This window comes from Lepidochelys kempii, chromosome 1 (genome assembly GCF_965140285.1).
Source record: "Lepidochelys kempii isolate rLepKem1 chromosome 1, rLepKem1.hap1, whole genome shotgun sequence".
Taxonomy (NCBI): Eukaryota; Metazoa; Chordata; order Testudines; family Cheloniidae; genus Lepidochelys; species Lepidochelys kempii.
This window is the reverse complement of record NC_136380.1, coordinates 286,717,168-286,740,209: the sequence shown is the minus strand read 5'-3', so window position 1 is coordinate 286,740,209 and position 23,042 is coordinate 286,717,168. Positions and strand designations below refer to the sequence as shown.

The window sequence follows — 23,042 nt, the reverse complement described above, 5'->3', positions numbered from 1 at the left end:
CCCCTCTATTCAACATTGGTGAGGCCTCCTCTGGAGTACTGTTTCTAGTTTTGGGCCCCACACTACAAGAAGGATGTGGATAAATTGGAGAGAGTCCAGCGAAGGGCAACAAAAATGATTAGGGGTCTGGAACACATGAGTTATGAGGAGAGGCTGAAGGAACTGGGATTGTTTAGTCTGCAGAAGAGAAGAATGAGGGGGGATTTGATAGCTGCTTTCAACTACCTGAGAGGTAGTTCCAGGGAGGATGGTTCTAGACTATTCTCAGTGGTGGAAGAGGACAGGACAAGGAGTAATGGTCTCAAGTTGCAGTGGGGGAGCTTTAGGTTGGATCTTAGGAAAAAGTTTTTCACTAGGAGGATGGTGAAACACTGGAATGCGTTGCCTAGGGAGGTGGTGGAATCTCCTTCCTTAGAAGTTTTTAAGGTCAGGCTTGACAAAGCCCTGGTTGGGATGATTTAATTGGGTATGTGTCCTGCTTTTGAGCAGGGGGTTGGACTAGATGACCTCCTGAGGTCCCTTCCAACCCTGATATTCTATGATTCTATGATTATATACAGTCAATATGATATTTTCTGTCCTATTATCTATCCCTTTCTTAATGATTCCCAACATTCTGTTAGATTTTTTTTGACTGCCACTGCACATTGAGTGGATATTTTCAGAGAACTATCCACAGTGATTCCAAGATCTCTTTCATGAGTGGTAACAGCTAAATTAGACCCCATCATTTTATATGTATAGTTGAGATTATGTTTTCCAATGTGCATTACTTTGCATTTATCAACATTGAATTTCATCTGCCATTTTGTTGCCCAGTCACCCAGTTTTGTGAGATCCCTCTGTAGCTCATCGCAGTCTGCCTGGGACTTAACTACTTGAGTAGTTTTGTATCAGCTGCAAATTTTGCCACCTCACTGTTTACCCCTTTTTCCAGATCATTTATGAAGAGGGCTCTTTGTCTGTCGCGGAGGTCACAGGAAGTCACAGATTCCGTGATTTCCTGTGACCTCCGTGACTTCTGCAGTAGTCAGTGTGGCTGACCCCAGCGCTGCCCCGGGACCAGCTGCTCCATGTGGCGCTGGGGACAGCTACACTGGCCACTGTTGGAGCAGCCTGTGGCCAGTCACACCAGCTGCTGCTCTGGCGACCCTGGGCAGCTGGCCTCGGGGACCACCCGAGCAGCGGCCTATGAGGCTGACTTAGGGGACTCCCTGAGTGGTGGACCCAGGGACAGTGGAAGCAGCTGCAGCTCGGTGGCTCCCGGCAGTGGTCCTGGGGCGGCTGAAGCAGTACCTGCCCCTCGGGGCTTCCCCCATCTCCCAGAAGCAGCCGGAGCAGCAGTGGGGCCTCCTGGGCTTTCCCTTTCCCCTGGCGGCAGCCGGAGCAGTAGCGGGCCCCCAGGGCTTCCCCTCCCCCCATCAGTAGCTGGTGCCACAGGCCCTCCCGGGTTCCATCCCCTCAGCTGCTGCCATGGCCCCCTCAGACTTCCCCTCCAAGATTCAATCAGGGGTATTTATGGTATATAAGTCATGGACAGGTCACGGGCGTGATTTTTTGTTTCTTGCCCGTGACCTGTCCATGACTTTTATTAAAAATACCCGTGATTAAATCATAGTCTTATTTATAAATATATTGAATAGGACTGGTCCCAGTACAGACCCCTGGGGGACACCACTATTTACCTCTCTCCATTCTGAAAACTGACCATTTATTCCTACCCTTTGTTTCCTATCTTTTAACTAGTTACCAATCCATGAGAGGACCTTCCCTCTTATCTCATGACAGCTTACTTTGCTTAAGAGCCTTTGGTTAGGGACCTTGTCAAAGGCTTTCTGAAAATCTAAGTACACTATATCCCCCGTGTCCACATGCTTGTTGACTCCCCCAAAGAAGTCTAGTAGATTGGTGAGGCATGATTTCCCTTTACAAAAACCATGTTGACTCTTCCCCAACAAATTATGTTCATCTATGTGTCTGACAATTCTGTTCTTGACTATAGTTTCAACCAGTTTGCCTGGTATTGAAGTCAGGCTTACTGGCCTGTAATTGCCGGGATCACCTCTGGGGCCCTTTTTAAAACTGGTGTCACATTACCTATCCTCCAGTCATCTGATATAGAGGCTGATTTAAATGATAGGTTACAAATCATAGTTAGTAGTTCTAGAATTTCACATTTGAGTTCGTTCAGAATGCGGATACCATCTGGTCCTGGCGACTTATTACTGTTTAATTTATCAATTTGTTCCAAAACCTCCTTTAATAACACCTCAATTTGGGATGGTTCCTCAGATTTGTCACCTAAAAAGAATGGCTCTGGTTTGGGAATCTCCCTCACATCCTCAACCGTAAAGACCGACACAAAGAATTAATTTAGTTTGTCCACAATGGCCTTATCGTCCTTGAGTGCTCCTTTAGCATCTCAATCGTCCAGCGGCCCCAGTGGTCGTTTAGCAAGCTTCCTGCTTCTGATGTACTTAAATTTTTTTTTGCTATTACTTTTTGAGTCTTTGGCTAGGTGTTCTTCAAATTCTTTTTTGGCCTTCCTAATTATATTTTTACACTTCACTTGCCAGAGTTTATGCTCCTTTCTATTTTCCTCACTAGGATTTAACTTCTACTTTTTAAAGGATGCCTTTTTGCCTCTCTCTGCTCCTCTTACTTTGTTGTTTAGCCACGGTGGCACTTTTTTGGTTCTCTTACTGTATTTTTTAATTTGGGGTATACATTTAAGTTGAGCCTCTATTATCGTGTCTTTTTAAAAAATCAGATACTTTAGAGAAGTATCCACACTTTTGGATACTGCTCCAAACAAAACCTTTTCAGATTCACTCTTTGCTAATAATTACTTATTGATAATATAATTGTAAACTCCACATAGGAGAGCTTAGAATTCAAAGACTGACAGACTGAAGCTATAGTCTCAGTACTGGTGCTGTTAAAATCTTTCAGAAATTTCTCTGTATCGTTATTCCACCAGGAAGTTCTTCAGGCTCTAAGTGTCCCTGCGGTCCTCCCTTTCCTGTTCCTGAACCTCCTGGGGCTCTTTCCTTTGGATGCTGTTGGATGTGTTTATGTCCAAGGACTTTCCATTGCTATTCCCTGACAGTCACAGATGATATAGAAGTCATTGTGTGTCAGGGGACACACTGGTCCCCATCAGCACCAGGTTAAGGGGGGCACTTTGTCTCTGTCTTGCCTCCCTGTGATGGGCTCAACACTAGTGCAGGGATGAATTTGGGCCTTAATATCCCCTGGTCAGAGGGTTTTTAGTGGAACAACACAAAGTGATCCTTTCTGCTAGGGCTGACAGTGCAGCCTCCATGGTGCTCCCACCACTTAACAGCTGGGCAGAGAAGGATAAAGTTCCAGTTGCATTCAAGAGCCATGTCAGTGCTAGATTACTAGGCCAACCAATATAGATGACATTGTTTATTGCTAGATTTACAATTGAGAATTTACATTTTAACTCATCATTTATTAGAAATTAAACCTTCTATGATGATGGGAGTAGGCTATGTGAGTTTTTCACTACTAAGAGATTAATTACAATTCAGACCAGTCTATAGTAACAAAGAGGCTGTACCACACAGAAGCTGTTCAGAGGCTTATGTGCAATGAATTGGTGGTCTCATTTAAGTGCCTACTGGACAAATAGCCACATCAAAAAATTATGAGTATATTTGTCAGCAATTGTGGATGGCAATTTGTTTGCCATCTCAGCAGGGAGATCAACTAACAAACTAACTAAATCTTCATTCTAAGAGACATGGTTGTGACATATTGACCAGATAGTTTGAGGAGGGCAACTTGCATGCTCACTGCCTGTTCTATGGGTTAAGAGGTGATTTCACCTTACAAGGCTTTGGATAGGGCAGTGGCATTAAATTCATTGCATTGAATTAGAAAAACACAACTTGATTATGGAATATCTATTGATTTGTTTTCCAGAAAAACTATTTTGATGTACATGAAGGGAGAATGGTTTGGGAGAAGGGAAAAAAGGAATAAAAAGGGAAGCTGTGAGAAGAAGACAACAATAGATAGAGAGACAAGCCAGTAGGCCTTGACTTGGGTGAAAGTGATTGAGGGTAAAAGCCTGGCTGTTGAACAGGTGGGAATGAGGAGGAACTTCGTTGAGGGGGCCTCCATATGTGTGTATAGAAAGTACTTCCATACAGAGAAGGGCACAAATCAAAAAGTCTGGAGAGCAGCCCAAGCCTGGGAAGGGGGTTTATCAAAAACTTTCCAGTTTCAGGGCCTTCTGCTGTTTGCTCATTATAAGTTTGAATTCTGGTTCTGAGACCAAAGGTGATTGCATTAAATGAGTGCACCCAGTCCCTGGGTAATCACCCTGTTTAGGTCACTTTTATACTTATCTTTTCAATCTGAGTACTCAGTTCAATCCTGTTTCTGTGACTTATCCATCAGAATCCTCATTCTGCCAACTTTTCAGGAAGAAGAGGTATTTAATGAAATCCTCTTCTGGTATCTTTTCATTCCATGAACACAGTGTATAGGAAAATAGAAATACAAAGTAATATCCTTTGCTTCTTTTCTGCTATTAGCTCTAAATTAACATTTAGACAGTGTCTAAAACTATTAGAATGGACTTAGTTTGGATATCTACAGCTGGTTCCACAGGTAACTGCATTTGATCAGGAGAGACAGTTTGTATATAGATTTTCTAGTTAGAACTTGTATGTTATGTAGAATTGAAAGACATTAAGGGGGAGAAGGAGGACTTGTGGCACCTTAGAGACTAAAAAATTTATTTGAGCATAAGCTTTCGTGAGCTACAGCTCACTTCATCGGATGCATTCAGTGGAAAATACAGTGGGGAGATTTATATACACAGAGAACATGAAACAATGGGTGATACCATACACACTGTAACGAGAGTGATCAGGTAAGATGAGCTATTACCAGCAGGAGAGTGGGGGGGGGGGGACCCTTTTGTAGTGATAATTAAGGTGGGCCATTTCCAGCAGTTGACAAACCTTACCTGATCACTCTCATTACAGTTTGTATGGTAACATCCATTGTTTTACATTCTCTGTGTATATAAATCTCCCCACTGTATTTTCCACTGAATGCATCTGATGAAGTGAGCTGTAGCTCACGAAATCTTATGCTCAAAAAAATTTGTTAGTCTCTAAAGTGCCACAAGTCCTCCTTTTCTTTTTGCGGATACAGACTAACACGGAGGCTACTCTGAAACCTGTCATTAAGGGGGAGATATTTCAAAGACACAAAGGGATATCTAAGCCCAGCTCCCACTGAAAGTCAATGGGAATTGGAGATCTAACTCCCAACTATGCCTTTAAAGGTCTCCTCCATGAAATAACAGATGCGCTTCTGTTTGTCAATATGGACTCAGACATGAGTTTGTCAGTACAGTATATGCTCAAGTACAATGCAGTTGTTAGATGAGACTCAAGTACAATGAATTTGTTAGATTAGATTTAAAGATTGAAAATTTGTTAGGACAGTCTCTCTTGTCCATGTCTATGAACCTTAAAAACAATGACTACTTTTCAACATGTGCAGCACCGCAGCCACATTCATCTCCTCTGTATCTTCTCTATACTTTCTTGGCTGCTCAGAACTTCCAAAATTTTCCCCCTGTGAGCAAGCACAGTTCTGTGCTCAGTCGCCTCTTTTTTTGTGTTTCAAGGGATTGTAGCTCGTTGTGAGTTAGAAAAACACATCAAAATAAAGGGCTTAAACTTCAGTGAAGATGTTACCATTTCTTTTTACAAAACTGAAATATCACATTTATCCTTGGGTTCCTATTACTATAGCATGGAATTATAACCAATTGGGTCTTTATAATTGGGTCTATAGCTGAAGTTTTATTTATTCCTGTGGGAGAAATACATACAGGATTTAAACAAAAAAGACAACGAAATTGTGGGCCTATTCCTGAAGTCCTTATATGCATAGTATTTGTTGGTGGGAGTTCAGGAGAGACCTAGAGGTTTTAGGATCATCATAAAGATGGGCAAGAGTTTCTTTAAAAGTGCACATATATAATGTAAGTACTATTTACTTAAACAATGAGACCGGAGAAGCAGACTATTTTTAGGTGATTATAGAGTATCTTGGGTAGTGTTAAAAATGCACTAAGATGAAAGCTGCTACTTTAGCCATCCAAGATATGTAAAAAGAAAAGGAGTACTTGTGGCACCTTAGAGACTAACAAATTTATTTTTGCGGATACAGACTAACACAGCTGCTACTCTGAAACCTGTCAAGATATGTAGTAATTGTCCTGAAAAAACTCTGCCCTTAAATGCTCTTTTGGAGGATGGTGGTTGATTTATTTTATTTTAGGAACTCAAGTTAAACAAAAAGCAAGTGGAATAATGCAGTGTTCTCTAGTTGGAAATCATAGTTTTTAGAATGAAAATGTGTAGTGTATTTTTTTAAGCTTTTATGTAAAAAACTGATAACTTTATACTAAAGAGTATATATTTTTCTCTATATATAGAAACCTCACAACCTCATGCCCATAACCTCTGCCATGCAGAACACAATGCCATCCATGGCCTCAGAAATAACTCTGACATCATAATCAAAAAGGCTGACAAAGAAGGTGCTGTCGTCATCATGAATAAGTTGGAATATGAACAAGAGGCTGCTAGGCAGCTCTCCAACACCATTTTCTACAAGCCATTACCCTCTGATCCCACTGAGGGTTACCAAAAGAAACTACACCATTTGCTCAAGAAACTCCCTGAAAAAGCACAAGAACAAATCCGCACAGACACACCCCTGGAACCCAGACCTGGCGTATTCTATCTGCTACCCAAGATCCATAAACCTGGATATCCTGGACGCCCCATCATCTCAGGCATTGGCACCCTGACAGCAGGATTGTCTGGCTATGTAGACTCCCTCCTCAGGCCCTATGCTACCAGCACTCCCAGCTATCTTTGAGACACTGCGATGGGTACCCGCATGGCCTCACAATATGCCAACTTTTTTATGGCTGACTTAGAACAACGCTTCCTCAGCTCTTGTCCCCTAATGCCCCTACTCTACTTGCGCTACATTGATGACATCTTCATCATCTGGACCCATGGAAAAGAAGACCTTGAGGAATTCCACCATGATTTCAACAATTTCCATCCCACCATCAACCTCAGCCTGGATCAGTCCACACAAGAGATCCACTTCCTGGACACTACGGTGCTAATAAGCGATGGTCACATAAACACCACCCTATACCGGAAACCTACTGACCGCTATGCATACCTACACGCCTCCAGCTCTCACCCAGACCACACCACATGATCCATTGTCTACAGCCAAGCTCTACGATACAACCGCATTTGCTCCAACCCCTCAGACAGAGACAAACACCTACAAGATCTCTGTCAAGCATTCTTACAACTACAATACCCACCTGCTGAAGTGAAGAAACAGATTGACAGAGCCAGAAGAGTACCCAGAAGTCACGTACTACAGGACAGGCCCAACAAGAAAATAACAGAATGCCACTAGCCATCACCTTCAGCCCCCAACTAAAACCTCTCCAACGTATCATCAAGGATCTACAACCAATCCTGAAGGAAGACCCGTCACTCTCACAGATCTTGGGAGACAGGCCAGTCCTTGCTTACAGACGGCCCCCCAACCTGAAGCAAATACTCACCAGCGACCACAAACCACACAACAGAACCACTAACCCAGGAACCTATCCTTGCAACAAAGTCTGTTGCCAACTGTGCCCACATATCTATTCAGGGGACACCATCATAGGGCCTAATCACATCAGCCACACTATCAGAGGCTCGTTCACCTGCACATCTACCAATGTGATATGTGCCAATGTGATATATATTGATATATATTGGTCAAACTGGACAGTCTCTACGTAAAAGAATAAATGGACACAAATCCGACGTCAAGAATTATAACATTCAAAAACCAGTTGGAGAACACTTCAATCTCTCTGGTCACTTGATTACAGAACTAAAAGTGGCAATACTTCAACAAAAAAACTTCAAAAACAGACTCCAACGAGAGACTGCTGAATTGGAATTAATTTGCAAACTGGATACAATTAACTTAGGCTTGAATAGAGACTGGGAGTGGATGGGTCATTACACAAAATAAAACTATTTCCCCATGTTTATTCCCCCTCCACCCTCAATGTTCCTCAGATGTTCTTGTCAACTGCTGGAAATGGCCCACCTTGATTATCACTACAAAAGGTCCTCCCCTGTGTCCCCCCTCGCTCTCTTGCTGGTAATAGCTCACCTTAAGTGATCAGTCTGGTTACAGCGTGTATGGTAACACCCATTGTTTCATGTTCTCTATGTATTATAAATCTCCCCACTGTATTTTCCACTGAATGCGTCTGACAAAGTGAGCTGTAGCGCACAAAAGCTTTTGCTCAAATAAATTTGTTAGTCTCTAAGGTGCCACAAGTACTCCTTTTCTTTTTATATTTTTCTAAATATCTTAAAAATACTTTTCTAATTCAAACCAATTGTCAGACACCGTTTGTTTCATGTTCAGCGCATGATGCATCATATTGCTTCGTTAAAGGCATACACTGAAGCTGGTTGAAATTCTTTGAAATTTTGACAAAAATACTATGTGAAAACTTTTGAATTTTTATGTGTGTGTAACAATGTTTCATCATTTTTTTGACTAGCTCTAACATATACTAATTTGTAAACCAAAAAATGTGTGTGCTTCAGTCAGGTTAGAGGGGGAACTCTTTTAGCTCCTCACTTGTGCTAACCAAGAGCTCCAACTGGTTTGGATGGTGGATGGTAAGTAGCTTATAGACAGCGGTGAACATATGAGCCACTGGAATTTTGACAGACCAGAAAAGCATTGTTCTAACAGCTTCAGCAAGAAGGTGGCCGGCACATGGAAAAACGCTTTCTATCACTTCTATTTTCAGTTTAACCTACATTTTAAACCAACAAAAAACCTTGGGATGAGGCTTACCTCCATTTGGGAATTACTGAGTGCTTCTTCTGGCTAGCTGGCGACTTTATACCTGATCCTGCTCCACTGAAATCAATGTGAGGTTTACCATTGACTTTAAAGGGTGCAGGATCAAGCCCTTTTGGCTTTAGTCTCCCCATGATGTAATCCTCCAAGACTCAGTCCAATGTTTGAGATAATAAAAGAGGACAGGCACACCAAAGGTGTGCAGAAGGGTACTGTTTTAGAGGGGAGGGTCTGGATGAGGGACAGATGGTGCAGAGGAGCAGATAAAGTGGAAGGGAGTGGGGAAAATGGAAACAAGAAATTTTGGCACTACCTGGCTGAATGTCAAAGTGTACAGTGTAATGGGGTTTAGCAAACCCCATACTGAGCAAAGGCAGAAGGGAGAGGAGAGTGTTCCCTAATTACAGGCAATCAGGCTGATCACTCCCCCTGTGCAGCTGCCAGAACTTCCCATCACAGAGACTTGGACCCACAGCTGTGACCCATAAGGAAAACATGCCCATCTATAAATGAGGGCAAACAGAGATGGAAGGGAGGTAGAAAAGCCTGGCATAGTAGAGGGTCACCTACCTCCATTTCAGGCTGTGTCTAAGAAACCCACAAGGAGACAAAAGGAGATGGCAAGCTCTGGAGTTTAAGGGCTGATTGACTCAATTTAAGCTAAGAATTTATGGAGTGGTTGAATTGAAGGGGACCAGGAAAAGCTGGGTCCCTTAGACAGATTGCACCAAGAGCAGCTGACAATGAGTGATTTTGCTTATTTGTTATCTCCTCTGTTATGTCTAGCTGAAGTTGCAGACTAAACAGACAGAGGATATAATGATGTTGTATTTGATGCACATTTCCCCTCCTCCTCTTCTTCTGTGTCTTTGAGGAGCTGAGCACACTAAGGCAGGGGTTCTTGCAATAAATTTTTTGGTGGCCTCAGAGTGTGGCCACCAACTCTTGCTGGTGGCCACTGTGACTTTTTCCCCTAAAAAACTTAATTAACTTTAGGAAAAACAAAATAAATATGCACAGATACACGTCCAAATCATTGTAATGTATCTATGTAGGGTTTTTTTTTTGCAGACTCCATCATAAAAATAGTGTACAGTTGTCTCTATTCTTTAGGGCATCTAAACAGAATAGAAACACAAATAAGGTGCTTTGAACATTCTTGTCTTTTTCTTATTGTTTCTTTTTCTTTTTTTTAAGACTTGCTAGCTACTAAGTGTTCTGTGAAAAGTGATCTCTGTGTGTTTGTTAGTATCACTTTTCACAGCAGACTCACTCAGCCCCAGCAAGCCCAGGGACAAATTAAGCCCTAGATGGGGAGGTGGGTACAGAGGCAGCAGGGGCCAAGGGTGATGGGGCACTGGGGGAAGCAACAGGAGGGTAGAGGTGATGCGGGGGTGAGCTTGGGGCCAGAGTCCATCACCACGCAGCCAGAGAATGGAGCCCGAAGCCCATGCCCAGGGGACAGGGCTTGGGGACAGAGCCCAAAGCCCCGGCGCTGGAGCCTGCCACCCAAGGGCTGAAGCCGAACCCCATTGACTCTGAGAAGGTGGGGAACTCACTGGCTAGCTGCTTCTTCAGCTTGTGTCTCTCCAGAGGGGGGCAGGGCCCAACCACTCCTGGTGGCTCCTGGGGAGGGGCCGCTGCTTTGAGTCCCCCACCCCCCCATCACTGCCTAGGAGGCTGTGGCCACAAGAAAAGCGGTGGCCTGGTGGCCGCATTTGAGAAACGCTGCACAAAGTACTCAATACATGATAAATCTATTTTATCTTTACGGTGTAAGTGTTTTATCTAGATTGGGTTCAGGCCTGAAGTTTTTACTCCTAGGAAAAACATGGGAATGTTTGCTGCAGTAAGAAAAGCAGGATAGGTTTATATCAATACCATAGAGGAGGGTAATGCAATATTACTGTCTTCTAAACCAGGCTACATGGTGATTACTAGAGCTGAGTGAATAATCACAAATCATTTGACAAGTTTACCATTCTTTTCTCATTTGCCAGCTGTCCACAGATCACAATGGTACTGGCCTTGCAATTATCTGTGGACAATTATTTGGGCTCTTTACTCTGTGGTAGTAATGATCTTTCACCTTTTTTACCTAACAGCTACCAGATCTTGTAACTACCGAATAATCTACAGGTCATAAAGTTTTGGTGCAATTCTATAATAGTGCCACTTGAAAATCATGCACAGGGCTGTTGTGGAGCCAGAGTGTGAGCTTTTGTGATCCCTCAGTCTCCCATATTTGCATTTGTAAGTCATGCAAGACTCAGGAGACCCAGCAACATTGCAGTCTGGTTCCAAGTAGATTAGTGACAGACAAATTTCAAAATGCTCTATGATTCAGTTTAACTGAATAGATACCCTGAAATATATACACTTAATCCAAACATTTGAGATCTTTTCTTGCTGTCCCCCACTTCTGCATATGCTGTATTTACTCTCCATACTAAGGCTAGCTGGAAAAAAACTCCATTTCCGGAAATAAATGGAGGTTTTGAAATTTGGTTTAATTCCACATGGGGATGAAACCAAGGGCCTTTGAAACTTTTCCCTAAAACCAGAGAGAAGATGATACCCATGCCAGAATAGCCAATAGCCCAGGGGTTAGAACACTCACAGAAGAACATAAGAACATAAGAATGGCCATACTGGGTCAGACCAAAGGTCCATCAAGCCCAGTATCCTGTCTACCGACAGTGACCAATGCCAGGTGCCCCAGAGGGAGTGAACCTAAAAGATAATGATCAAGTGATCTCTCTCCTGCCATCCATCTCCACCCTCTGACAAATAGAGGCTAGGAACACCATTCCTTACCCATCCTGGCTAATAGCCATTAATGGACTTAATCTCCATGAATTCATCTAGTTCTCTTTTAAACCCTGTTATAGTCCTAGCCTTCACAACCTCCTCAGGCAAGGAGTTCCACAGGTTGACTGTGCGCTGTGTAAAGAAGAACTTCCTTTTATTTGTTTTAAACCTGATGCCCATTAATTTCATTTGGTGGCCCCTAGTTCTTATATTATGGAAACAAGTAAATAACTTTTCCTTATTCACTTTCTCCACACCACTAATGATTTTATATACCTCTATGATATCCCCCCTTAGTCTGCTCTTTTCCAAGCTGAAAAGTCCTAGCCTCTTTAATCTCTCCTCATATGGGACCCATTCCAAACCCCTAATAATTTTAGTTGGCCTTTTCTGAACCTTTTCTAATGCCAGTATATCTTTTTTGAGATGAGGGGACCACATCTGTACGCAATATTCAAGATGTGGGCATACCATGGATTTATATAAGGGCAATAAGATATTCTCCGTCTTATTCTCTATCCCTTTTTTAATGATTCCTAACATCCCGTTTGCTTTTTTTGACTGCCACTGCACAGTGTGTGGACATCTTCAGAGAACTATCCACGATGACTCCAAGATCTTTCTCCTGATTAGTTGTAGCTAAATTAGCCCCCATCATATTGTATGTATAGTTGGGTTATTTTTTCCAATGTGCATTAATTTATATTTATCCACATAAAATTTCATTTGCCATTTTGTTGCCCAATCTCTTAGTTTTGTGAGATCTTTTTGAAGTTCTTCACAGTCTGCTTTGGTCTTAACTATCTTAAGTAGTTTAGTATCATCTGCAAACTTTGCCACCACACTGTTTACCCCTTTCTCCAGATTATTTATGAATAAATTGAATAGGATTGGTCCTAGGACTGACCCTTGGGGAACACCACTAGTTACCCCTCTCCATTCTGAAAATTTACCATTTATTCCTACCCTTTGTTCCCTGTCTTTTATCCAGTTCTCAATCCATGTAAGGATCTTCCCTCTTATTCCATGACAACTTAATTTACATACAAGCCTTTGGTGAAGGACCTTGTCAAAGGCTTTCTGGAAATCTAAGTACACTGGATCCCCCTTGTCCACATGTTTGTTGACCCCGTTATTGACCTGGAATGTGAGAGTTAGCAGAGCAGGGATTTGAACCTCTGACTCCCACATCCCGAGTGAGTGCCCTGGGAAGTTTTTCCCATCTCTCTGGGCTGATTAATATTTAATTATTTATGCAAAGTGAAACAGATCCAACAGCAGAGATTGCGAGAGAAGAATAGTGAGGTTTTGGCAAAGGAATGATTCAGTCTTGCAAAAAAAGAAAACCACACTGAATCTCTACCCAAACATCTAACAAAATTTGAGCTGGGTCAAGCTCCAAACCCAGGAAGTGCAACTATCTCTATAATAGGCCGAATCCAAACACCAAATATGAATATCCTGAACTTTGGGAAAATTTGAATTCGGATTTCAATTTCAAATCTGACTTCTTACAAGTGTTTGGATACAAAGTGTGTGGTTCTGCCCATCTCTAGAGCACATATGACTCTTCTTTTGTTTTAAACGTCCTAAAAAATGTCAGATGGTCATATGACACATTCATGTGTCTATTTTAAAGCAATTTTTTTAAAGGATGGAATAAATCACATGAGATGCATCTTATTGTCTCTGTAATAAAGAGCTAGCTAGCTAGGTCATTATGATTTAGTTTAGTGCACTGCTAAATCAAAGCACAGAACAATACTGAAAAGTGCTACTGTGAACTCGAACAAATAAACAACAAAGCAAGAGCTGTTAACTTAGATGATTAAACAACATTCAGACCCTTTCTCCCCACATTTTATGTTATAGCTGTATATAAACACATGCCACATACAGAGGTACGCACACAGACATATACATCTTAAAACCTTATAACCAGTATTTCCATAGGTTTGGGTTCAGTTCATTATACTGAGGGTTTTATACTGAGGAATATTCCCCATATGGGTATAGTGATACTGCTGCGTAAGCAATAGAATGTGTAGGCTCTTTGTTCATTGGAAACAAGCATTCAGGTTATCAGTGAGGTTGTACTCTATCTACCCCATTTTTCAGATGACTGTTTGCCCCTTTTGGTAGATTTTTGAAACGTGCATATCTATGATAAAGTGGATGAGAGGATCTGAATAATTTAACATTGGTATAAACGACATGAAAGCAGCACCAAAAATTATATTCTTCTTTTTTTGGGAAGTAAATAGCACAAGAGTCTGGTGGATTAAGCCTATACATAAAGATTTGGGCCCAAAAATGAAACAGAAAAGGGAACACTCAGTCTGAAAATATCACCCAGACTATCAAAAACACTGAATATTAGAAAGGAAGTTATCATGGCTGTCTTAAAACTAGTCTTTTTAAGGCACTCTGATTTTGGATTCTGAACAATCCTTTAAATTAACCTCCCATAAGTAATGTCATGGTCCTTAAAATGTAAGTGGGTGCAACAGAGACAGGATTGTTACCACAACTCCCAGGACACTGCCTGAAAGGATAAGCTCACCTTTGTGTGGGCACAGATTTTCATAGGCAGTTTTTCCCTTGTCATCGACATCTATTTGCTTCCAGCTATGGGGGTATTTCCTACCCATCTTGATCATTACCCTCGGGCCTTGTTTTGTGAGAAAGAGAGAGGTGTTTGCCACCTGGAGGAGCCCTTCTGTGTTGTGGAAGATCCAGCTGGGTGCCCGAGGGCAGTCTATGAAGATGCTGCGGGATGATGCAGCAGAGGACTTGGAGATGCCCAAACACTGGCCAGATCTAACATGGAGCAGCTTCTCATCCTCTGTCCACCTCCACTGCTGGTTTGGATCAGTCAGATTGCACTTGCCCACAATTGCTGTTTTGTCTCCAACAAGACATTGCCGTTTCTGGACATGGATAATCAGAAACCCTTCTGGAAGATGAAAAACCCATAAAAATACAACAAATCATACATGGCCCTTAAAAAATAAATCCCAATGACTTAAAAATAAACCTCTTTTTTTCTCTCTGTTTCACTATATCTCAGTTTTTATGACCTGAACCAGCAGAATTGATTTTAAAAGCCACAAAATCACAATTGTTTGGTCTGGAAACTGCAAAGGGCAAGAATGCAACAAACCCTTTTTGGTAAAGTTCACCTTGACCTTCTATGTAAAAACCAAAGAAATCAAACTTGAATTAACAGGATATCAAGGGGGCTACTGACTTTCAGCTCACTTCTGAAAAACCCTCTCCCTCTTCAAATACACAGAGATCCATTAGCCTTCCTTACTGTCACCACAAGTTAAATCCACTGTATATGACTGCACATTGATTTTTTTTAAGGAAATCATAGTATTTGGAGGGGGAAGGAGGGACAGAAAAGGGGACTTTCCAAAATCTATTTGCCTGTCCAGGGCTATGTTTCATTTATCTTTTACAAAGGATGGGAGCTTTTGACTGATACGAACTCTGTGTATCTTACACTCCTAAATACATTGACTCCTCTTGTCATTATTTTGTAACTATCCCACTACAGATCAGATTGAATGTATACATCCAACATTGAAATGAACAGAAGAAAAATCATTCACTGAAATCAAACTCCCCCAACCCCAAATTCCCCCTTGTTACAGGAACAGGATTGGATGATTCAAAATCAATCTCGGTATCACTTTCAATTTTTTTTTTAAAAAGTCAGTTATTTAGTCAAAGCTTCAGGCTCCACTAGATAAACAAAACCATTTAAAAACAATACGTATGATTTCCTTTGTTTTTTCATTCTCCCTTTCTTATGATGCAGGACATTAGATTGTGTTCTAAGTAAGTGTCCCAAGAAGCTTCTGCTTTTGTAAGTTTCACAAAGCCTTAATAAGTAATCTGAATCTCTCCTCAAAGAAACCAGGCTCAGAGCTCAGCCATTGGATTGTCTAGTCCGAGATCTTTTTTAAAAAATGATGTATATACAACATTCAAGGAGAGAGAGTTTATTTTGCTTTGGCGAGAAATCTAAACAGTTCTGGCTTTGTTGGCCCTGCCCTCCCCCCCCCCCGCCCCGATCCCTCTTGTATAAACTCAGGCTGAGAAATGGCTCTATTTTCACAGCATTGAATAAGTTTCAGGCAACCCTTGGGAGCCCTGGTTAGTGACAGAATGAGAACTGGAACGGAGGGGGGAACCCAGGAGATGCACTTACCTGAGAGCTTGAAGGCCAGGCAGGTGAAAATCAGGACATGAAATAAAGGATCCATTTTCCACCTAACAACTCCCCATGCTTCTCTTTTAAAAAAAAACAACAAAAACCACACACACACATACACACACACACACACACACACACAAAATCACCACCTCAGATAAGTGAAGCGAAGGCTAGGAAGGAAATGTGCCTTCACAGGGGGAAAAGTCAGTGACGAGCACTTCCTTCTATTCAATAGTTTGGGGGAACTTTTTACCACTTTGTCCTTTCATATGATTCTTCAGAGTTTACTGACTCTGATTTATTTTGGAAAAATCCAAGCAAAAGAGGGATAGATTTTGAAACTACCGAGTCTCACACACAAACAAAAAGTTGTTTCAACATCTGAACAACATACTGGACTAAAAATATAAGGAAAAGGGATCGTAATTTCATGCAATTGACGGTTCACGAAACATTACACGTCTGCAGCTGATTTGGATTGTGCTGAATAAACACACACCGTGCTATCCAGTAAACACCATACGCAGTTTCTGTAATGAAATGTTGTGAGTCCATCAAGCAAAATCACATTATTAAATATGATTTCCAACTCCTCTTTATGAGTTCTGAAAACCATACATGGTGGGAGTGCAAATCTCTGAGTTCTTTACTAAGTCCTTACTCATGTACGCTCCCATTATGGGATCAAGTGATGTTGACTTTGCCTCAGCATCATCTGATCCATTTTGCCTACATACAGTGAGAATCTGCCTTAACTAAAAGCTGAATAAAGGCCTCAGTGATTTGACCCTCCAAATGGTCAGAAGACAGCATGAAATTAACTCGAGCAGATTGGGCAAATGCTGTGAGCACATTTGCCTCATTGTGGTATTATAATAATAGTAATGGTTAATTACTGTATGCAAAAAAACCCTCCATATTCACTAACTATTTTGTATCAAGTGTATTTTATTGTCAGTATGAAGCAAAGTCAACATCATTGAATTAAAACCTGATTTTATCCTGGGTGCAGACTTCCTAGTGCTGTAAGTAGTTATGCTAGAGTCACATTTCTTTTAAAGAACAAATCCGTGCAGAAATATATGGAAACATTCATAGCAGCATTTTCTGTACAACCTCCTGTTACAGAACAGTTCATATTTCCAAAGGCGTCCATCTCTTAACAGAAGAGATACAACATGTAGACAACATATTCAAAAAATCCCCTCTTACTAAAAGACAGACAAATATTTAAAATCCTTACCATTTAATATATTCTACAAAGTTTCTTTTAAAAGTAAACTGACTTACACAATTTACAAATACACTGGATTCAGGTCAGGAGCAGAAGCAGCTTCTAACAGTATAGAATACAATCAACAGTATAGAGTAAATACATACATATACACGGAATAACAGAGGTTGTGCTCTGTAACTGCTTTATAGGACCAACTGTAAATACACATTAAATAGCTAATAGTATGAAGAACAGATATTTCCATATAAAAGGTATAACTGCTTTTGAGCAGGTTCAAAAACAAAAGGACTTTCTTCCCCTTAAATCCATAATTGATCACTTGCAACTTTAGCAGCAAGAGTCTTATGTGGCCAAGAAATAAGCTCACCACATAATATGTAATAGCACTTAACAGGTCCAGTTTAACAGCTGACAGTCCATTCACAAGACAGAGTTGGCAAATGTTAAAGCATTTATACACAGAAAAACATTTCTTCTGCAGAAGTTCCAGTTTCCAGCTGACTGCAACAGTACACCCATACATTCTGTACAGCAGATATTGTTATTACAGAAATAAATCCACCTTTAGCTATATATACGTGAACTCCACATGTAGCATCAGTACCTTCTTTAAAAATCATTTTTGGGACGCTTACAATACATTCATGTACAGTAAGGGTCTGGCAAGCTTTATATTTTTGCCAAACGATCCACAATCCTTTCACAAGTTGGCTTCAAAGCATCCACTGCAGTAAACTCCTTGAAGAAGTTGCTGGTTGGTAATGAAACAAATTACCTCAAGAGATAGACATTCTGGGTACCCTTCATAGTTTCACTGGACAGCTTCTGCAGAAAGTCTGCTTTCATACAGAATCAGTGCATGGTGCACAAATTCATATTGTTCACTGGTCTGAACCATTCCACCTCTGAAAAGAAAGTACAATAGAATGAAACCTTATTTCTTAAAAATCAAATAATCTGCTCTGCTGCTAAGAATCAGAGGACATGCTTCCATGCTGATGTTAAAAAAATAATGCATTAAATAATTTGTGATTGAACTCCTTGGGGGAGAATTGTATGTTTCCTTCTCTGTGTTACCTGCATTCTGCCATATATTTCATGTTACAGCAGTCTCGGATGATGACCCAGCACATGTTGTTCATTTTAAGAACACTTTTACTGCAGATTTGATAAAACGCAAAGAAGGTACCAATGTGAGATTTCTAAAGATAGCTACAGCACTCAACCCAAGGTTTAAGAATCTGAATTACCTTCCAAACTCTGAGAGGGACGAGGTGTGCAGCATGCTTTCAGAAATCTGAAAAGAGCAATATTCATAGGCGGAAACTATAGAACCCGAACCACGAAAAAGGAAATCAACCTTCTGCTGCTGGCATCTGACTCAGGTGATAAAAATGAACATGCATCGGGCTGCACTGCTTTGGATTGTTATCGAGCAAAACTTGTCATCAGCATGGACACATGTCCTCCGGAATGATGGTTGAAGAATTAAGGGACTTATGAATCTTTAGTGCATCTGGCATGTAAATATCCTGTGATGCCAGCTACAACAGTGCCATGCGAACACCTGTTCTCACTTTCAGGTGACATTGTAAACAAGAAGTGGGCAGCATTATCTCCTTCTAAGGTAAACTAACTTGTTTATTTGATTGGCTGAACAAGAAGTAGGACTGAGTGGACTTGTAGGCTCTAAAGTTTTAAATTGTTTTATTTTTGAATGTAGTCATTTTTTGTACATAATTCTACATTTGTAAGTTCAACTTTCATGATAAAGAGATTGCACTACAGTACTTGTATATGATTTTTCTTATTTACAGTGCAAATATTTGTAATAAAAATAAATATAAACTGAGCACTGTACACTTTGTATCCTGTGTTGTAATTGAAATCAATATATTTGAAAATGTAGAAAACATCCAAAAATATTTAAATAAATGGTATTCTATTATTTAACAGGGCGATTAATCGCACAATTAATTTTTTTAATTGCTTGATAGCCCTACTTGTATTTACATCATGAATATCCAATTCTGACACAACAGGTGTAAGAACTATAGGGAACCATATAGCCAGCATCTAAGCTGTTAAAATCCAAATTTCAAACCCAACACAATTATGGGAAATCTCTCTAAATACACTTTATATGCTATATTTTAAGCACAACTAAGATTAGATATGTCATAAAAAAACTCAGGCACCTGGGGCAGATTCTGATACCCTTTATACATGCTGAGTTCCACGCTCCCAGAGCAATCCTATTGATTTTATTGGGGCTGTTGGAGGAGTGAGGTACTACTCAGCATGAGTAAGGACAAGAGAACCTGGACCTTAGTGCACACAGATTTCATTCTCCTTCATATCCTAAAAATGTAACCTATGGTGACCCTTAGATCACATGTACAGAGAGCAGCTCTTCCTCTCTTCTTTCTAACGCCTATAATGCATCCTGTCTAAACAGCAGACACAGAAGAAATTTTACAGCAGTGACTCATTTCAGTGCCAACAATGCAACTTAGTTAAACTTGACCATAAAAAAGTGTTCAGTGCAGTCCGTTTGGATCAGTTACCTACACCTAATACAGCTGTGTGATAACTCAGCTGGTAGCACTGGTTTCAGGCCAGATGTTGGGATGAAATCCCACAGTAGGACCTAAGCTCGTATCCAGTGTTGAAAGTGAGTATAGTAGAAAGGGGGTGTGTGTGTGCTGTACTAGAAGAGTACTAGCTGAGGCTGTACTGCATTACCAGTGTTGTCTTTCAGATAGAAAATGAAACTGAGGCTCTTTTGGTTAACACTGAGGTCCATCGGCCAGTGCCCCTCACAGAGTTGGGTCCCAGAAGCAGTAGGGGTTATTGCAACTTCAGGGTGTTAAAAGCAACTGCAACTTGGCCATTACAGACAGACACTCACCTCCCTTCCCAGGCTTGCACCAAACCAGCTACTCGGAGTTGATATGTGTGTCTGTCTAGGAGGGAGGATATGGCCCGGGGGAAAGGAATATGCATTGCGACATACACTTTAAACTGCTTTTGCCAACCCTTTGTTGAATTAGTTGATTTCAGTGAGAGGATCATCTCTCTTGCATCACATGGAGTGCAGGATCCGGCCTCTCTTAATACAAGGCCTGCTAGGCCACAGAAACTATCAGGTAAATACATTTTAAAATAATCTATGATTTTTCTAACAACAACAAAAAGACAGCTGATAGGCAGAATGGGCAAAGAAATTGTAAAACAATTTATTCAACAAATACCTTCTCTTATTTAGATCTCTTTGTTGGTTTACAACTTTGAGGTCCTTTTGTTTCCTCATTGCTATTGGATGGCCAAATAGCCAGCTGCAACTGGCAAGAAGACTCAGCTTCTTAACAGGCTCAGGCTTGGCCATTGTGATGTAGGAAACTCTTGCAAGAGAAACACAGAACCCCAAATTCAGGTCCTGACAGAAAAGTAAAAAAAGGAAAGAATTTTTCAAAATATTCTGGTTAAAAATGTAGGGTGGGATTTTCAGAAGTGTTCAGTGCTAGTCTAACTGTGCTCCCATTGAAGTCAATAGAAAAACTCACTTTGGCATCAGTAGGAGGAGAATTAGGCAACTCTGAGAGCTTCTGAAAATCTCCCACAAAGTTTTCCATAAATTTTAAATCGTCCCATGTGTTATGTTAATAATTTAACAATTTAAACACTTCAATTCACCTTTAAGAATGGTGAATCATTGAAAGTCTTGACATTGGTATATTTCTTACCCAACTGTGACCTTCTTTAAACAGAGTGTAGGATGCAGGACATATCCTACAAGGAGGCAGAGTATTTCTGTTCTGTGAGGTTAACAGACAAATATATCAGATCAGAATGTGGCAAACCAGGATTGAAAATGCCACATTGTGTTTTTTGTCTGACTTACAGTTCCACTGCAACTCACCTATCAACTCGTAGCTGGCAGACAATGCTTAGTGCATCTACAACTCCGTCTTCCTTCAACTGGTGACAACCAATGGCAGTAGCAATAAAACACCCAGTTCTTCCTATTCCAGCACTGAAAGTAAAATTAAAACAAAGGTGAACAGAGCTGACAGACACCAACCTGCATCTTCAAAGAAGTTGTTCTGATGTTGGATATATGGACCTGAAAATACTCAACATGCAGAAGAGAGACTCATCAGTGGTTAGGTGCATGACTATCTCACCTTTTCTGCTAGAAAATGAATGCTCACAGAGCTGCAGCAGATAAATAGTTGTGGGTTAGTTTGTGAGGCCCATATGTTTTCACTCTGCACAAAAGTGCCTGGAGGGGGCAATGTAAATGCAAAACCTCTACAGCTCCAATGGACCTGAGGAGTCTAAGTATTCTCTGCTCCAGTTCAAGGGGAGATGTGGAGTGACCAGAGGAATCTGTCCCCGAAAGGCAGCAGAGGCCAGGGATCTGTATTCCAAGCCCCACCTCCATGGATCTTGCTCAGCTGGAGAGATTCTGTCACAGTTCTCTCCACACTAGCCATGGATGTATGCAAGACCAGTAATCATGCTGCCACTCTCTATCAGCCTCCTGTAGTGCTCTGCAATTCTGCAGAGGGAGGGAGTGCTGCAACTTTCCATGTTCTGTTCCTCGTTTGCCGTCTGGGGGGAGTGTGGAGGAGGGATGGATAAAGTGAGGCACTAAGTAGTTAAATGATTGACTGCCTCACTTTATCCATCTGTTTAACTGGCATAATACTAGCTATGTACCTCAGAGGAGTGCTGTGAGGCTTAATTTCATTAGTGTCTGTAAAGTGTTTTGAGTGTCTTGGATGAAAGGTTGCAGTATGAGTTTTATTAGGATTATATTTATGCACTGCAGAGGACCCCAATCTCAGACTCCTGGCTATGGAATTAAGGATGGGAGTGTATTTGAGACTCAGGAACCCCAGGAGTCAGCAGTATTAAACATATAAGGATGCTAAGCCAAAAAGTGAGGGGATAGTGAGAAGCAAAACTGGCAGTCAGAAAAGACTGATTTCCTGGGGTGAGTCTGAGATCTATAGCTGACAAGCTATATCCTTGAATGCCGATACCATCTGGGCAAATGTGTCCAAAATGGGATAGAGATATTTTATACACAGGGGAAGGCAGAGGAACTAGCCTAAACAAGCAAGTTACTGCACATACATTCTCTTCTTCAAAATATTGTGAAATCCTTTACAAATGAGGTGCATAAGTTAAAACTACCAATAGGTCAGCACTTTCACAGCAGATCCCCCTACCTCTAAGATCCTGGAAGTATTACATGATTTATATTTTCCCACGGATTAACTGTTCTTGGATAAATTCTCCAGTGTATTTGACAAAAGCAAGTTCCCATCTCCCCAGCATCAGGCAAATGTAGGTCCTATCTTTTCCCCTGACTTTACTGCAGACTATGAAAGCTAAATCTGACACTCCTAGACTTTAGGACAAAAGGGACCATCACAATCATCTAGTCTGACCTCCTGCATATCTCAGGTCACAGAACCTCACCCACTCACTCCTGTAATAGACCCTGTAACCTTTGGCTGAGTCACTGACATCCTCAAATCTTAACTTAAAGATGTCAAGTTACAGAAAATCTGTTACTTGCCCTATATCCCCCTCACAAAATATCAGGGCAATTTTGTGATCTACTTACATAGGTATTTTTAAGACACCTATCACTGCACCCCTGTGGCAGTACAGTATGATGTTCTGTATTGCTGTATTGTTTGTTTGTTTGGGCTCCAATACCATAGAGTAGTGTTCATTGCCTTTTGGGAATAATAATTTCAAGGCTTAAATTCTCAG

The 23,042-nt window shown here is 41.1% G+C and overlaps 2 protein-coding genes across 8 annotated transcripts in view; both read right to left on the bottom strand.

The window, feature by feature from the left end:
- PTPRB (protein tyrosine phosphatase receptor type B) overlaps positions 1 to 16,080 on the bottom strand; it is a 102,780-nt gene extending 86,700 nt beyond the window's left edge. Inside the window, exons 1-2 of one of the 2 annotated variants that reach the window (XM_073327788.2) lie at positions 16,007 to 16,080; positions 14,351 to 14,743 (exon numbers count right to left, since the gene is read on the bottom strand). In XM_073327788.2, coding sequence (XP_073183889.1) covers positions 14,351 to 14,743; positions 16,007 to 16,061 — 448 coding nt within the window. In that variant the 5' untranslated portion in view covers positions 16,062 to 16,080. The remainder of the gene's footprint in view (positions 1 to 14,350; positions 14,744 to 16,006) is intronic. The other variant, XM_073327789.1, reaches the window with a different exon arrangement.
- Positions 16,081 to 16,940: 860 nt separating this feature from the next.
- Positions 16,941 to 23,042, bottom strand: part of PTPRR (protein tyrosine phosphatase receptor type R) — a 198,774-nt gene continuing 192,672 nt past the window's right edge. For 4 of the 6 annotated variants that reach the window (XM_073327783.2, XM_073327786.2, XM_073327784.2 and 1 more), the window contains 3 exons: positions 21,172 to 21,285; positions 20,996 to 21,067; positions 16,941 to 18,154 (listed from right to left, as the gene is read on the bottom strand). In XM_073327783.2, coding sequence (XP_073183884.1) covers positions 18,061 to 18,154; positions 20,996 to 21,067; positions 21,172 to 21,285 — 280 coding nt within the window. In that variant the 3' untranslated portion in view covers positions 16,941 to 18,060. Of the gene's footprint in view, positions 18,155 to 20,503; positions 20,689 to 20,995; positions 21,068 to 21,171; positions 21,286 to 23,042 lie in introns of all 6 variants that reach the window. The other 2 variants (XR_012156754.1, XM_073327782.2) reach the window with 2 other exon arrangements.